Raw genomic sequence first — 15,442 nt, forward strand, 5'->3', positions numbered from 1 at the left:
TAGCTTTTATGAAGGAAGCATCACTATCAAACACTTTTTAAAATCCTAACAAAGTTAAATAAGAAAATGTGTTATCATATAAATAGTTATAAAGGGCTACAAATGTTGCTCATCCCTCCGTTATAGGTGAGTTTAATCTGACGTCCTGAGGCTGGGTTTCACAGAAAAACGTCACATTTTGTCCCGTTTTAAACCGTGTTAACGCTCCAAATGCTTTGGATAAAAACAGACTGATCTCCTGGAGTGTATTAAATCATCAGAGGGATGAAATACCGACCCCAGCCTCTGGTCAGAGTGAACTAAAGGTGTGTTAGTGTGGACCTCTTCCTGCTGTCTCAGTGTGGCTGAAACGTCTTGGCCAATTCCTCCAGCAGAGACATTAACTTCTGCTCCTCCAGGGGGGAGCTGCGGGTCCAGGCCAGCGGCAGGTGGGCGGACACCATCTTTCGGTCTGTCGCACAAACAAAACGAATGTTAACATGTTGACTCTCGTATATATATATTCCCTAATCCTGAGGTTGAAGTATTATTGATTTCTACCAGTGTGTCAAAGGGGGGGGGGGTTGGCTCTGATGCTGGTCGTCGTAAAAAGGCAATAAAAGGCCGAGCACATGTACAAACGGTCGGCTTAGATTAGTTGGAGGAAATGCAAACATTACATTACATTACAGTCATTTAGCAGTGGAGTTGTTTACAACACTCGTCACTAACGGCAACTAAACTTCAAACAAACACCAGAGTTCACAGAGCTCAATTTAAGACCTTTAAATACCTGTTTCATGATAATTAATAGAGTATGACGGAAACCCAGAAGAAAAGATATGGCCCAGAAATATTTATTATTATATTGAATTTTGTTTTCCATTACTTTCCAACAGTTAAAATGATTATTTCTAATGATAGAATTATTTAAATTGATGTGCCCTGGACCCAGATACGAGGCATTAAATGGATGGATGAATAAACCAGTGCAAACGTTTATTCTAGTTCAGATGGTGGCAACTAAAAGGATTGAATTGGTGTGTAACGTCTCCCAATAGGCCGCAGTCGGATAGGAAAACATGACTTATTGAATATATTATTTGAGGAAACTGGATTTAATGCTTCTTTTGCACAGACTTTTGCAGATGCCTTGAAAATCAGTGAAACAGAATGTGCAGGTAGGTCTGGTTTTGTGAAACTACTAAGCCATAACCTTTGACCTTGTCCACTAAAAATTCACCTTTAACTGTAACCTCAAGAATTGTAATTTTCATTTCATCAATTAAATGTCCACACCGTCTCAGCTGTTTTTCAGCAAGAAAGAAATAAACATGAGCAAGCCATAGCAACGGATTGAAATACTGTCTGCAGTCCAATTGATGTATTTTTTAATTGTATCATGATGGGTGTCAGTAGTTGCAGGCATTTAATTTGATTTAATAAATGAATCAAAAACATTGAACCTCCTGTATCTAAAAACAATCTGAAGAGTAGCATGTTGTTATGTCGTACATTGTATTTCATGTTCCTTGTGAAGCTAGTGTTGGAATATTCAGGTTCATAAAAAAATCAGTATGAACAGCAAATACTTGACTGGTGTTTGGGGAGACACCTCAGATATGAGGGTTTATTGAAAGATATCCAAACAGATTTGATGTCTTCCGTTAGCAAAATGTCACTACTGGTATGACATGAATACACAGAGCAGCAAGATGGAGAAATCCGCCTAGAAATGAGGACAGCAGACCTCATTTCCTCCTGTTACATCACAACAGAAGATGAATGCAGAATGTTTGTGTGTTTGTTGAAATTAGATTTTCATATTTAGTCACAGCCTTCCTCTTCAAGGCCGCTGGGATCATTGAGTGTATGTGCATGTGTGTGTGTGTGTGTGTGTGTGTGTGTGTGTGTGTGTGTGTGTGTGTGTGTGTGTGTGTGTGTGTGTGTGTGTGTGTGTGTGTGTGTGTGTGTGTGTGTGTGTGTGTGTGTGTGTGTGTGTGTGTGTGTCTGCTAATAGAGGCACTGTACTCTGGCAGTATCTGGCACCAAAAGCAGCCCTCTCCAGCTGCAATGGACACAGGCCAAACCCTCACAAACACACATGCACAATGACACACACACACACACACACACACACACACACACACACACACACACACACACACACACACACACACACACACACACACACACACACACACACACACACACACACACACACACACACACCATGCCAACCCACAACTGACAAACACGTGATTCAGCCAATTGTTGTTGCTTCTTCTCTCCCTTCCTTACTGTTCTTTGCAATCTTAGGGTATTAAAATTGTATTTTGGTCTTTCTTTTTGTTTAATTTGCATATCCATAATAGATAAGCGGGTTAATAAAAACATTTTGCAACATACCTTGGTAGAAAAGGCCGTTGGGGTTTGTGGTTGCAGCCTCAGACATGGCCAACCAAACCACGGTGTCGGCCCCCTGCTCCGGGGCCCTCAGACTGTCCTTCATGGAGCGATGGAAGTCTGGCATGGCGTTGGCCACCGCTGGGACGGAGATAAAGAGGGACAGAAAACATGCTAAGTATCAAGCTTGCACGTGGCTTTGTAGCTTAAGCCTCTGCAGATGGTGCACTAGTTCAATCACCCCAAAAGGCATTTATGCATTATCCTCTGAAACCCCAGAGGGCGTACAAACAAAATGTACTCTGAAGAAGCAAGAAGACAACAAGTGGAACAGGCAAAACGCCAGAAACCAGCCTACTCAATGCCAAGGAAGAATTATAATTAATTGTAAACTCATAACTCATATTCATGGACGACTGTATTGGCTTCATACAAGCCCTGTAAAGAAAGAAGTAAAGTATATAAATGCATTTAGTGCTTTTATCAGTAAAATATCTATCATTTGTATTATTTGTCCAAAAAGTGTTTGGTAGCTGATCATTCTCACTGTGGTTCTTGTGTGTGAGGGGGGGAGGTACCTGGAGTGTCGACCCAGCCGGGGTGCATGACGGAGAAGTGGATGTTAGTGTGAGTCTTTGCCAGCTGCTCTGTCATCACCACCTGCTGCCTCTGGAACACACACACACACACACACACACACACACACACACACACATATTGATAAATGTGTCTTAGATATATTCTGTTCGGTGAGGACGTCTGAAGTATTGGACTCCGAACAGGTGAGTCTCACATGACTCTTTTCACAATGCTGCACCTGAAACTTTATTCATATGCAGTAGTTTTAAATTTGGCCAATTCCATCCGTTTATTAAGATAAGATAAGCGAAGACATTCTCAGTATTACAAAAGGAAAGGGGAAATGGACAAGAGACATCAGCAAAAAGACAAAAAAAGTATAATAAATAAGTAGTTAAAACGTAAAGGTATAATAAATAAATAAACCGTAAAAGGAACAAAAATTTAAATAAGATATAATCCGACTGAACTCTACAATCAGTATACAAATAAAAATCCTGGGTCATATACTTTATATCAAAGACATAACAAACAAACAGACAAACTAAATATTTAAGTATCTGATCAATGTATGATATAAATAAATTAAAAAAGGCCCAAATCTGCTGCAAATTTCTTCCCTGTATTTTGTTAATGGAGCAATCACTTGCCAAAATACTTATCACACTATTCTAGGTTTTCCATCTGAAATACATCTGAAATGAAAATACATTTTTATAGGTCTTTCCTGCTTCCTAACAAACACTTAAAGACGTTAAAGCCTCTGCTGGTTGTGATCTTACTTTGTGCTGGGCGTAGACCATGGTGGCGTCATAGCGACCCCTCTCAGACTGAAGGTTTCCCGTCCTGAGCTTCTGCACCAACATTCCCCCTGAAGACACTGTGATCTGAAGGACGGAGGGGAAACATGGGTGAGGGGCAGAAGAGGAAGATGGAGTTGATGTAGGCATAATATAAAACACAACTTCATATCATGTCTATGTACTGTTAACAGTGATGCGTACATATTCAAGTACTATATTTAAAGTAATAATCTCGAAGATTATTATTGTTGTTGAGTCCTCTATCGTTCTTAAAAGTGGAGCCTTCAACCTGCATTCTCTCTAATGTCCATCAGGGGGCGACTCCTCTGGTTGTATAGAAGTCTATGAGAAAATGACTCTACTTCTCTCTTGATTTATTCCCTCAGTAAACATTGTAAACATGAGTTTATGGTCTCAATCTCTACTTTCAAGTCTTCTTCATTACAGCATGATGTTCATTTAGTAAATGATGCTCCATTTAGAATCAAATAGACCATAAAGCAGGGGATGCTTGTGGTTACACAATGCCAAGAAAGCCCCTAGCAGTTGCAGTATTGCGATGTCTGTGGCGAAATCCCCAGAAAGATCACAAGTAGTGAACTCTGGGAAGTGAGATCCAAAAACACATCTGCAATTACTGCTTATCGCTATAGGTGGCGCCAAAGAGAACCAAACGGAGATCTTCAAGACTGTTACTTTAAGTCATATTTTTAGGTATATAATGAGCATTTTAAGTTCCTATATACTCCACTATATTTCAGAGGGAAATATTGTACTTTACTCCACTTTGTGCATTTGACAGCAACATTTAGTGCTTACCTTGCATGTGATTACTTTACATGCATTACCTTGTAATTAATCAAACTACTAAACTGTGAATATAAAATTGTAAATTTAGCTCCAATAAAATTTAAGCGCGCTTAAATGCTGCTTACAAGTTATGCATTCATTATAATATTTAAACATAAAATAACACTGACATGTCTTCAAATAATACCACTTGGTGTATTATTATATTTTTTTTACTTTACTAAAGAAATCATCCACTTACTGACTGTATATACAGTATAATTTCTTACTGTTAAATAACACATATTTTGGATCTTTCTCCAGCCTGTGACCCTTTATTATATCCCTACGCACCTGCAATTTTCAGGGTGTTTTTCCAGCAATGAACCATTAAACAGTGCATCAATATCTAAAGTCTTTGAGCTGCTCATGAAAGTTTTTTAAAAACAATAGGCGTCCATAACATCTGTGAGGTAAGAAGAACCCACAGTCGTGATTCTGATAGCAGCAAACAAACACAGGTTGTGTCTCTCGGACTCACCACTCTGGGATCTGCGCTCTTCTCCAGCAACGGAATGAGAGTCTTGGTGAGAATGTAAACCCCTGGTGGACAATAAAAAAGAATTTAGAAAAAACACAACTATCCCATCTTTTCCTCTCATTAACGCTTCCTACCCGCCTCACCCTTGACCTTTGACTCACCAAGGACGTTGGAGGCGAAGCTCTTCTCCAGCCCCTCAGTGTTCACGTCCCTTTGACTCATGATGGAGCCGGCGTTATTGATCTGCATAGATTAAGACATTTGAAAAAAAGAGAGTAGAAAAAAATCTAAAGTCACCACTGACAAAATGAAAAACAGTAAAATAAGGAGGAATAATAATTTCCAAATATGACAATAGGTAAACTCTTGTCACTCACCAGTACATTGAGCGCTTTGTACTTCCTCTTGAAGGCCTCGGCAAACTCCCCGACCTTCCTGGTCTCAGACAGGTCCAGGATGTGAACATACACCTCCTGTAAATACACCAGCCGTTTGGATTAAAGAATAACGTCTTAAGTACCAGACGATTTGAAGGTTGTCAGTCCCCGGGCTTTATTTCTAAATAAATGCCTGTTTAGAAGTGAATCACACTGTACTTTATTTCCCGTCTCCTTGACGATATCAGCCCTCGCCTCCTCGGCCTTGTCCTTGTTCCTGCACACCATGTGGATCGTTCCACCTGCGACAGAGATGGAACAAACATTGTTGTTATTCAAACTGAGAAAACAGTATCCGAACACATACCAGCATGCACCTGCAAGGGTTTCTGCTTGTATCAATGGCTGCTGACTAAGTCATAAAAGGCAAGAATGAGGTGCAATCTCATGGTAAGAGATATGCTGTGCAAGATTTCTAAACACTCACAAAAGCTTTATCTTTGTATTTAACTTGGTAAAACGTAAAAGCAAATTATTATCCTCTAGGTTTAAATACTGTCAGTTTCTTGTGCTTTTAAATATTTTTAATAACCCTGGTGTTTTGTCTGGGGCTATTTCATGAAAGGTTTATCATGATTATCATGAGTTAATGTAAGTTTTGCCCACTGTTACGTGACCTTTTGATGTTTTTATGATCCAAATTTGGATCATGACTGCTAATCATTTCTTATCATCACTGCAATAACTCCTAAAAAGTGTAGAATTTAAAATAACTTTTAAAATGCATTAGTGTCCTTTAGCACCTTTCTTGGCGATGGCCATGGCGGTCGCTTTCCCAATGCCGCTGTTGGCTCCTGTTATCATGAAGACGCGTCCGGCCATGGACACCTCCAGGTCCTTCTCCACAAAACTCTTGGAGGCCGCCAGGAAGGCACTCCTGCAGAAACACGAACAAGTTACTGCATCGCATTCACGTACAGTACCAGTCAAAAGTTTGGACACACCTTCTCATTCAATGTTTTTTCTTTATTGTTATTTTATTGTAGATTAATATTGAAGACATCCAAACTATGAAGGAACACATATGGAATTATGTGGTAAACAAACAAATGCTCAACAAACCAGAATATGTTTTATATTTTAGATTCTTCAAAGTAGTTGAATGATATGTATATATTAGGATTAAAGGCTCTAAATGAATAAGGCTGAGAGTCTGAGAGTGAAAGTGTTCTGGTCAGAGGGGGTCAGTGTTTGAGGTCAGCCTGTTTACTGTATACGTCTCCTCACAGCTTTACTGTACAGATACAATGAAGACGAGAGTGTGCCTGGCATCGTCTCTGATGAGAAGGGGGTTTGGGGTGAGACGGCCGACGGTGACAACGGGGATCGGTGTGTGTTAGTGTGTGCGTGGCAAGAAGGACTTCAATCGCCCCCATTGTCCTGGATGCCATTGTTGAGGGCGGCTGAAGGAGGATTGGGGAGGGGGGGGGGGGGGATGCTGAGGCTAAATGCCCGCTCTGTTCGATGGTGTCATGCCGAGAGCTATTAGTGTAGGGTCAGAGCGGGTTGCCGGGCAGCTCTGTGGGAGAAAAAGATAACACAGAACAAAGGGGGAGAAGGGAAACAATCACAAAAGCACCTCTTCAGAGAACTTGGCTTTCTGTGTGGTGATGAGGAAAGGCGCCGTAGGGCTGCAATAGATCAGATATAGGACTGATAGAGCGTTTGGAGCAATTTTGTGGATGAACAACGGACTTGTGGATGTCCGTGGCTCCTGCTGAGTCACCATAAACTGGTTAACCACCAGCAGAAACAATAAGTCATACATCTTATCCCTTTCAAAGATCCAGCCCTTATATAACCTTCGACCTGACCTCATTTAATCTATACACATCTGTTTGATATCAACACTAAGGCTGCAACTAAGGATTCTTTTTGAGGTTAACTAATCTGATTATTGCCTTCTGAATTACTTTATTAATCATTTCGTCTATTGAATGTCAGAAAGTGGGGAAAAAATGGCCATCGCAGTTTCCCAGAGCTCAACGTGACGTAGTTAAGTCCAAAACCAAAAGATGTTTCACTTGTTGATAAAATAAGGAGAAAAGCATCAAATCGTCATGTTTTAGAAGTTGAGATGCTCTGTTTAAAAGAATTACTTAAATGATGGGCAATGATTTTATTTGTCCATTTACAAACCGAGAAATGGTTTCAGGTCAACACATGATGATGTTAACTTTCATCAGTAAGATTTGTATCAGCCTAACATTTAAGATATCGACTGAAAATGCACGGAGGCTGTTTAAGGGTGGGGTTTCATGATTACACTATATTGAAGACACCGAGTGGCCCAAACCCCTCCCATCTCTTAGGATCTCTCCATATAGACAGGTTTATTATTTCATTTTGAGAAAAATTATGCCTGTAAAGATTAAATATGAACTCTTAACATTTAACTCTAAGAAACCTATTTTTACCCACAATAGTATCAGAAATGCAATAATATTACAATAAAAATCATGAGGCAAAGAGAAGAATTTTATAGACAATATTATTATAGCTGTCACCCTTTATTCTACTTTCACATTTTCTTCCATATTAAATGTATGACTATGATGAGTTGCATTATTCAAATGGCTTTTAGCAAAGTTATTACACTGTACTGATCTGGAATAATACATATATTGTCCTTCCATACACACACATTCACTATGAGAATGCAAAAAAGACACTTGCGAATTCTTGCTTAATTTTTTGGTTGAATATCTGTTGAAATTACCAGCTGAGTGTATACAATACATACAATAATATTCCAATAAAAATCATGAGGCAAAGAGAAGAATTTAATATACAATAATATTATAGCTGTCACCCTCTATTCTATCTTTACATTTTCTTCCATATTGAATGTATGAATATGATGAGAGGGATTTATCAAATGGCTTCTAGCAAAGTTATTACTCTGTACTGATCTGAAATAATACATATATTGTCCACATTCACTATGAGGATGCGCAAAGGACACTTAACTCTAAGACTGCTATGATTTTTACCCTTATTAGAATCAGAAATATAATAATGTTACAATAGATCATGAGGCAAAGAGAAGAATGTAATAGGAAATATTATTAGCTGTCACCACTTTATTCTATATTTCAACTTTTTTCCCATATTGGATACTTGAATATGATGAGTTGCATGAATCAAATGGCTTTTAGCAAAGTTATTACTCTGTACTGATCTGAAATAATACATATATTGTCCACATTCACTATGAGGATTTTTACCCTTATTAGAATCAGAAATATAATAATGTTACAATAAATCATGAGGCAAAGAGAAGAATGTAATAAGGAAATATTATCACCACTTTATTCTATATTTCAACTTTTTTCCCATATTGGATACTGGAATATGATGAGTTGCATGAATCAAAATGGCTTTTAGCAAAGTTATTACTCTGTACTGATGTGAAATAATACATAGATTATTCCTCCACACACACATTCACTAAGAGGATGCACACAGAGGACACAGCAGCAGGTTCACAGACTCTTTAAACACTATATATGGATATCTCATCAGTATATACAGTCACAGATGTAAAGTCCATCTTACCTGGTGAACTCGGTCACTCCCTTCAGGAACCAGGCGGAGTTGCGGTACAGAGACATGGTGATGGTGTGTCTTTGCTCTGGAAGCCTCTCGCTGTGTGGAGCTCTCTCCTCCAGCTTTTTACCCCTCTGGACCCCAAACCACGTGTGGCTCCGATGAATGAACATCAGTGGGCGACAACTCCAGCGGCCCCCCAGCGGTGGGAAGATCATCCCACTGTGGTTTGACCTACAGATATATATATATATATAATATTAATATTACATTTTAACAGTACAAAACAAGTTCAGAGTAAAATATGACACTAAAATATAAACTTTAAAAGGCTTAAATTAAAACCAAACATGGGCTAAGTAACCTGACAGAGGGGAAGAATAAGAAGTAGTAGGTTATGATGTTTAAAAATAAAATAAAAACAGTAGAAAAAACAGTTGTAATAAAATAAAATATTCGCCATTTTTAATATAGAATGCTCATAGCTTTCATTATCTCATGATTCTTGACTTTGTAACTCAAATTTTGGTTGTCTTATCTAATTAATTTAACTTGCTTATTAATTGCAATATTTATTTATGCATTGATTTATTTATTTAGCAGGAACAGTGCCCATTAATCAAGATTTCAGTTTCCACCTCAATGTAAATGTGCCAGAATTAGCTAGAGAGACATTTTTTGTCAGTAGTCAGTAAATTTAGTGGCTGAATATCATCAGTACAATTCAACAGAAACAGTACAATAAAAATACATAAATACATTAAAAAAAATAGCAGATTTGTAAAAACAATTAGAGGATATAATGGCAATGCCAGAGATGAGGTAGTATAACATTTTCTTAGAATAGGCTTCCTGAAATTGGATACATTGAAAAATAACTTAATGGGCCATAATATGTGTAAATATTACAGTAATGTGTGCATTATTTGCCTAAAAATACTCTGACTAAATAAAAAGTACATTACTACCACCTGCACAGTACTTTAAGTCAACATCTCCTCTCTTACTGCACTGCAGCCATTCACCTGTCCCTGTTTTTCCTGTAGCTCCTCAACAGCCAATCAGAAGCTGGAGCTCAGAGGGGGGCGTGGCTCTAGCTGGAGAAGGTGAGACAGCGCACTGACTTCTGGGAAGAGCCAAACATGTCGATGCATCTCCAAGAGCACAAGATACAGTAGGGTAGTACTCTGGGGTTTATAACAAGCCTGGAGGATTTGCATTTTGGATTTGCACTTCTGTTTACTGCTGTGACAAGATGGTGAGTATAGCTCGGTGCTATAAATGACCTGTCGACAAGAAAAGGCAGCTTATTGCACTATTAATAATACCTGAGTCAATTGCTTATGTCGTCTGATGGAAGACAAAAAAGTTAACAAGAGCTCTACTGGTGGCTGTGATAACTTTGATTCTTTATAACGGCAATTCACTTCGGCTACTTCCTCGATCAAAGGTCATGGAATTGGTACTGTGGTGAAGTTATTCTATTCAAAAGTCAGATTTATTACAAAATGAGCACAAAGTGAAAAGCTTTGAAAGTGTTTTTTTGCAGTGTAACAACCATAGTTGAGTCTGACAGGAAAATGGATGCAAATCTAAAAACAAAAGGTTGGTTTCCTTTGCAGAAGTGCTTTTTTTTAATGATTTAAACAACAAGCTGAATCTGCAATTCCCCTTGAAATAGCCTTTAAATATTTAAACCCAAATTATCATTCGTCTTTGTCCGACATATTCTTTCTTTGTAGTTGCGTTCCTGTCTGTTACTCCACTTGTTCTTGTGTATTTTGCTGCTGCTGCACCTCAGGGCAAAGAGCTTTCATTAATTGCTCTTGCACAACACCACAGCTTGTGTTTGCTGTCTTTGCACTCAGAGGTGCTACAGATGGGTTTGGTGATCTTCATTCACATTCCTGGGTGTGAAATGTAATTGCTGTTTGGTGCAACATTTGTTAATGGTTGGTGGTTTTTGCTTTAGCTGCAGGCTGCTTAAACTGTTGTTGGGAGTTTTATTACTCTGTGTGTGTGTGTGTGTGTGTGTGTGTGTGTGTGTGTGTGTGTGTGTGTGTGTGTGTGTGTGTGTGTGTGTGTGTGTGTGTGTTTGCACATGCATTGTGTGTCTGTGTTTGTTTTCCTCTGTTGATAAGCTGCACACATCATTAACCACATTGTAGTTACCCCTCATGACACAAGGTGTTCCTCCTGTTTGGTCATTTTATCCTTAAAACACACAGACTGTAGTTAAGAAGTGGACGAAGTGAGGACGAGTTTACCTATTGTCACAACTTCGCCGTCGCCATCTTGGATTACAGCAAATACGTCTCTGGTAGCAGCAGCAACCTGTCAATCACTGTCAGCCCTGCCCTAAAGCATACCCTGCTTTATGGTCTGTTTGACTCTAAATGGAGCATCATTTACTAAATGAACATCATGCTGTATTGAAGAAGACTTGAAACTAGAGATTGAGACCATAAACTCATGTTTACAATGTTTACTGAGGGAATAAATCAAGAGAGAAGTAGAGTCATTTTCTCATAGACTTCTATACAACCAGAGGAGTCGCCCCCTGCTGGACAGTAGAGAGAATGCAAGTTTTGAGCACTTCTGCACTAGCTTCACTCGGCCAAACCGCAGAGTAACAAAGCTCAGACAAAAACTTTTCATAAATCAGTGGTTTCTGCTCTTCTTTTTTAATATCCCTACTTTCCGCCGTCTTCAGATGAGCTTCCTGTTGCTGTTCAGCCGGCAGGGGAAGCTGCGACTGCAGAGATGGTTCACGCCGGTAACAGACCGGGAGAAGAAGAAGGTGATCCGGGACATGACGATGCTGGTGTTGGCGCGTCCACCTCGCTCCTGCAACTTCCTCCATTGGAGGGACCTCAAGGTCGTTTACAAGAGGTGACTACAAGAGAAGCAGATTTTTTCTCATTTGTGTTACAATTACAAGGTTCTCTTCCTGGCAGGTGGAGACTTGGGTGTTGACCAGACACCACCTTTAACTGTGTTTTTGCTTAATGATTAACTTGAGCGTGTCCTGTTTGCTAATGCTTTAGAATGCAGACAGAAGACAGACACACCCATTGTCAAGACCTGGATGGAGTAAAGTTTTGGTTAAACATACAGAGGGTGGCCTAGATTACTGACAGGATACTCTCATGTTTATTCTACTACGTTTAGTCACAGTCACAACCTTGTAATAAAAGAAAAGTTAGCGGAAATATAACAGAAACAGCTCACAATATCACATGTTCTAGTTCGATGTAGGGACGCCCCTGACCATTGATGAGGTCCGAAGTTAACGGTTCTGCACTGACTGTGTCTTCGGATAAGGGGCGTAGTTGTGCTTAACTCTAAAACACATCAACTCCGGCTCAGTACAGCGAGACACACATCATGGCAGAGAAAACACAAAGATCCAAAGTGAGGCTACATTTTACTACATTAGATTCTGAGAACTCTCGTTGTCTCAAATGCATTAAAACCCTCACAAGTTAAGGGAGGAAACAGCAGCAGTTTATCACAACATCTGGACAACAAGCAGAACATCAGTCTGCAGAAATGATCAGTTTTCTACTGTTTGGAGACGTCAGCGATGCCATACAGAGTTTTATAATAAAATAAGGCTAATAAACGAAAGCTAATAGCTTAGCTAATTGTTTAGATGCGAAAGTATTTTAAAGATTTTGGGACTTCTTGTTTTTGCTGCTCAAGAAAGACTATTTGTTTACATACAAGATTATAAAACAATGTTGAGTCTTTTCTTAATAAAACATTTTTTTTCTTACAAAATAATCAAAAAGAACCCATAATAGTTTTGAAACTGTTAAATAAAATGTTATGTGCATATATGCAGGTAAATCCTCAGTAAAACCGTTCACGAGTATAATTATAGTCAAACATTTATATGCTTGTTCTGCAGCAACACTCTTTTCCTTCTATTTGAAATAGAATCCTATAAGTAGCCTCCATGTTAACCACAGACTGCTGTCAAATGTGCTAATTTCCTTCATTCACAACATTGTGGCAAACCATCTCCGTCACATCTGACCTTCATCCTCTCCTAACGCAGGTATGCCAGCCTGTATTTCTGCACCGGTCTGGAGAACCAGGATAATGAGCTGCTGACCCTCGAAGTGCTGCACAGATATGTCGAGTTACTGGATAAATACTTTGGCAACGTAAGTGGAGCTGAAGGGAGGGCGCTGTCAGTGACGCACCTGCTCACACAGCACTCGGCTTTAAACCAATTAGTTTTGTAAAAGATGACCAACCTTTCTTCAAAAAAGTGTCTCGTACTTTAGTATATTTAATTCTAGGCAAGATCATTTTATCCCAATTAAAATTAATAGAAGATTTAAAATATACCTGATTTGTTTTGAAATTGTGTCTGAGAATTTTCTGTCACGGGACCAGCGTTTGATAGTTCAAAGTAAGTCAAGTGCCAGCTGTTGTTTAGTCATGTTAAAGATGGTCACAACTGACACCAGATGCTTCAGCACTTCATCAGTTTGATACTGAAATGACAACAATAAAATTATGAAATGCCATTTGAAAACAAAATGATTCATTTTAGGTTAATGTCAATACAAGGAACTTTCATTTTGTGTTGATTTTGGCGGTCCCTGTGGACAAAAAGCGGTAGTCTTTCCGAGCACCAGGGTCCCTTTAAAAAACCTTTAATTTTACTGCATCACCGTCTGATCCGCTCAGTCCTGGTTCTGGTTCTTCCGTGCATCCTTTCCCTCCAGAGGGTCCAGCAATACGGTTTAGGTCTCCATCAGCGTGGCGTCAGTATTAGCTTCAAAAACTTCAGCCAGATCTAACTGGTCCAGATCTGGGTCTGTCCAGGTGGACTGGTCTCTGCTGGATCTGGGTCTGTCCACGGTGGACTGGTCTCTGCTGGATCTGGGTCTGTCCACGGTGGACTGGTCTCTGTCCACGGTGGACTGGTCTCTAGTGGATCTGGGTCTGTCCACTGTGGACTGGTCTCTGCTGGAGTCTGAGCTGAAGGAGTTTCTGGTGAACCTTCATGATTTCATCTGGTTTCTCCAGAATCCGACCCGGTGGCTCCGATGACGAGCTTTAAGAATAACTTTATAGAAACAGACGATCTTCTCTCTGATGGTCTGGTTTACTGATGGAGGTCTATAGAGGATCAGGACTAAACTGAGACTGGTTCAGGACCAGTTATAAAAATCCTCACGGTAACGTTAAATCTAGAACTAAACTTGTTTTGCTTTAGCATGTGGTATAACACGTCATAAATTAACACATAGCAGTAAATACATACAAAAGTGTGGCGTGTTACACACTAACATTACACCTGTTCTGTATGTGATTGTTAAAAACACCTCATTCCAAAACCAAAAGCATTAATATTCTGCTACAACAGAAGACTTTCCACCAGAGTTTAAAACCCAACTGCAGGGATTTGCTCCCTTTTAGTGACAAGAGCATTAGTATGTTCTCCAGTTCATCCCAAAGGTGTCGGACGGGGTTGAGGTCAGGGATCTGTGCAAGTTATTCCACAACTGAATCAGAAAACTATTCTTTATAATGTCCTGGCTTTGTGGACGTGGACAATGTGATGTTGAAACAGAAAGAGCCACAAAAATGGAAGCACATATATAGTGTTTAAATGAAGAGCTCCCTTCATTAGAACTCAGCAGTGACAAAAAAACGAACAGAAGTTAAAGAAAACTGTGAGATTTAAAGCTAAATATGTACAATACACTCACCTCGCTCTCTACCAGTCCGACTCCCCCTGGTGGCCAGAAGGTGCCTCTGCTACAGAACCACTTTACATCCATCCTGCTTGTTTTGATTTGCCGCTTGGTCTTATTTACAAAAACTCAAACAATGAAATTGAAAAATTGTGGAAAGAGAAGATCTGTAAAGGGAGAGATATGAAAAAGAATCTGTTTGTTGGGTTTTATTTCTCTTCCCACATTCCTAGATTCTTAATAATATGCATTTAGGATTACCTTTCATATTCATATCAAGGAAGATTAATTAATATATAATGTAATGCAAGGGATGTTATTCTGTTTCAGGTGTGTGAGTTGGACATCATTTTCAACTTTGAGAAGGCTTACTTCATCCTGGACGAGTTCCTGATGGGAGGAGAAGTTCTGGAAACATCTAAAGTAGCCGTGAGTGTGTCCATGGAGGAGGCTGACACTCTGCAAGAGGTATTTTTAAGTCTTGACAGACGCTTATGGAGAGTAGTTATTGTTTTTCTTATCACTCTAATGAAATGTATGTCTCCTCTTATCACAGACGATGGAGGAATACATGAGCAAACCTGCCTACTGAGCCACCAGAGGACGTCTCACATTACTTGACTAGAAGCAAAAGATTAATTA

General features: G+C 39.4%; 2 protein-coding genes across 2 annotated transcripts; one reads left to right on the plus strand and one right to left on the minus strand.

Annotated features, from left to right (window-relative positions):
- Positions 1–335: 335 nt before the first annotated feature.
- Positions 336–9,163, minus strand: dhrs12la (dehydrogenase/reductase 12-like a). Its single transcript, XM_054602316.1, has 10 exons — positions 9,093–9,163; positions 6,278–6,411; positions 5,694–5,776; positions 5,475–5,570; positions 5,259–5,340; positions 5,098–5,159; positions 3,747–3,851; positions 2,964–3,054; positions 2,389–2,526; positions 336–451 (listed from the first exon to the last, which is right to left on the minus strand). Exons 1-10 carry the CDS (start codon positions 9,146–9,148, stop codon positions 336–338), a joined length of 963 nt encoding a protein of 320 aa, XP_054458291.1. The 5' UTR covers positions 9,149–9,163.
- Positions 9,164–11,796: 2,633 nt separating this feature from the next.
- ap1s3a (adaptor related protein complex 1 subunit sigma 3a) lies at positions 11,797–15,392 on the plus strand. The gene is made up of 4 exons (XM_054601680.1): positions 11,797–11,975; positions 13,147–13,255; positions 15,131–15,268; positions 15,357–15,392. Exons 1-4 carry the CDS (start codon positions 11,797–11,799, stop codon positions 15,390–15,392), a joined length of 462 nt encoding a protein of 153 aa, XP_054457655.1.
- The last annotated feature ends 50 nt before the right edge of the window (positions 15,393–15,442 follow it).

This window comes from Anoplopoma fimbria, chromosome 1 (assembly GCF_027596085.1).
Source record: "Anoplopoma fimbria isolate UVic2021 breed Golden Eagle Sablefish chromosome 1, Afim_UVic_2022, whole genome shotgun sequence".
Lineage (NCBI taxonomy): Eukaryota > Metazoa > Chordata > Actinopteri > Perciformes > Anoplopomatidae > Anoplopoma > Anoplopoma fimbria.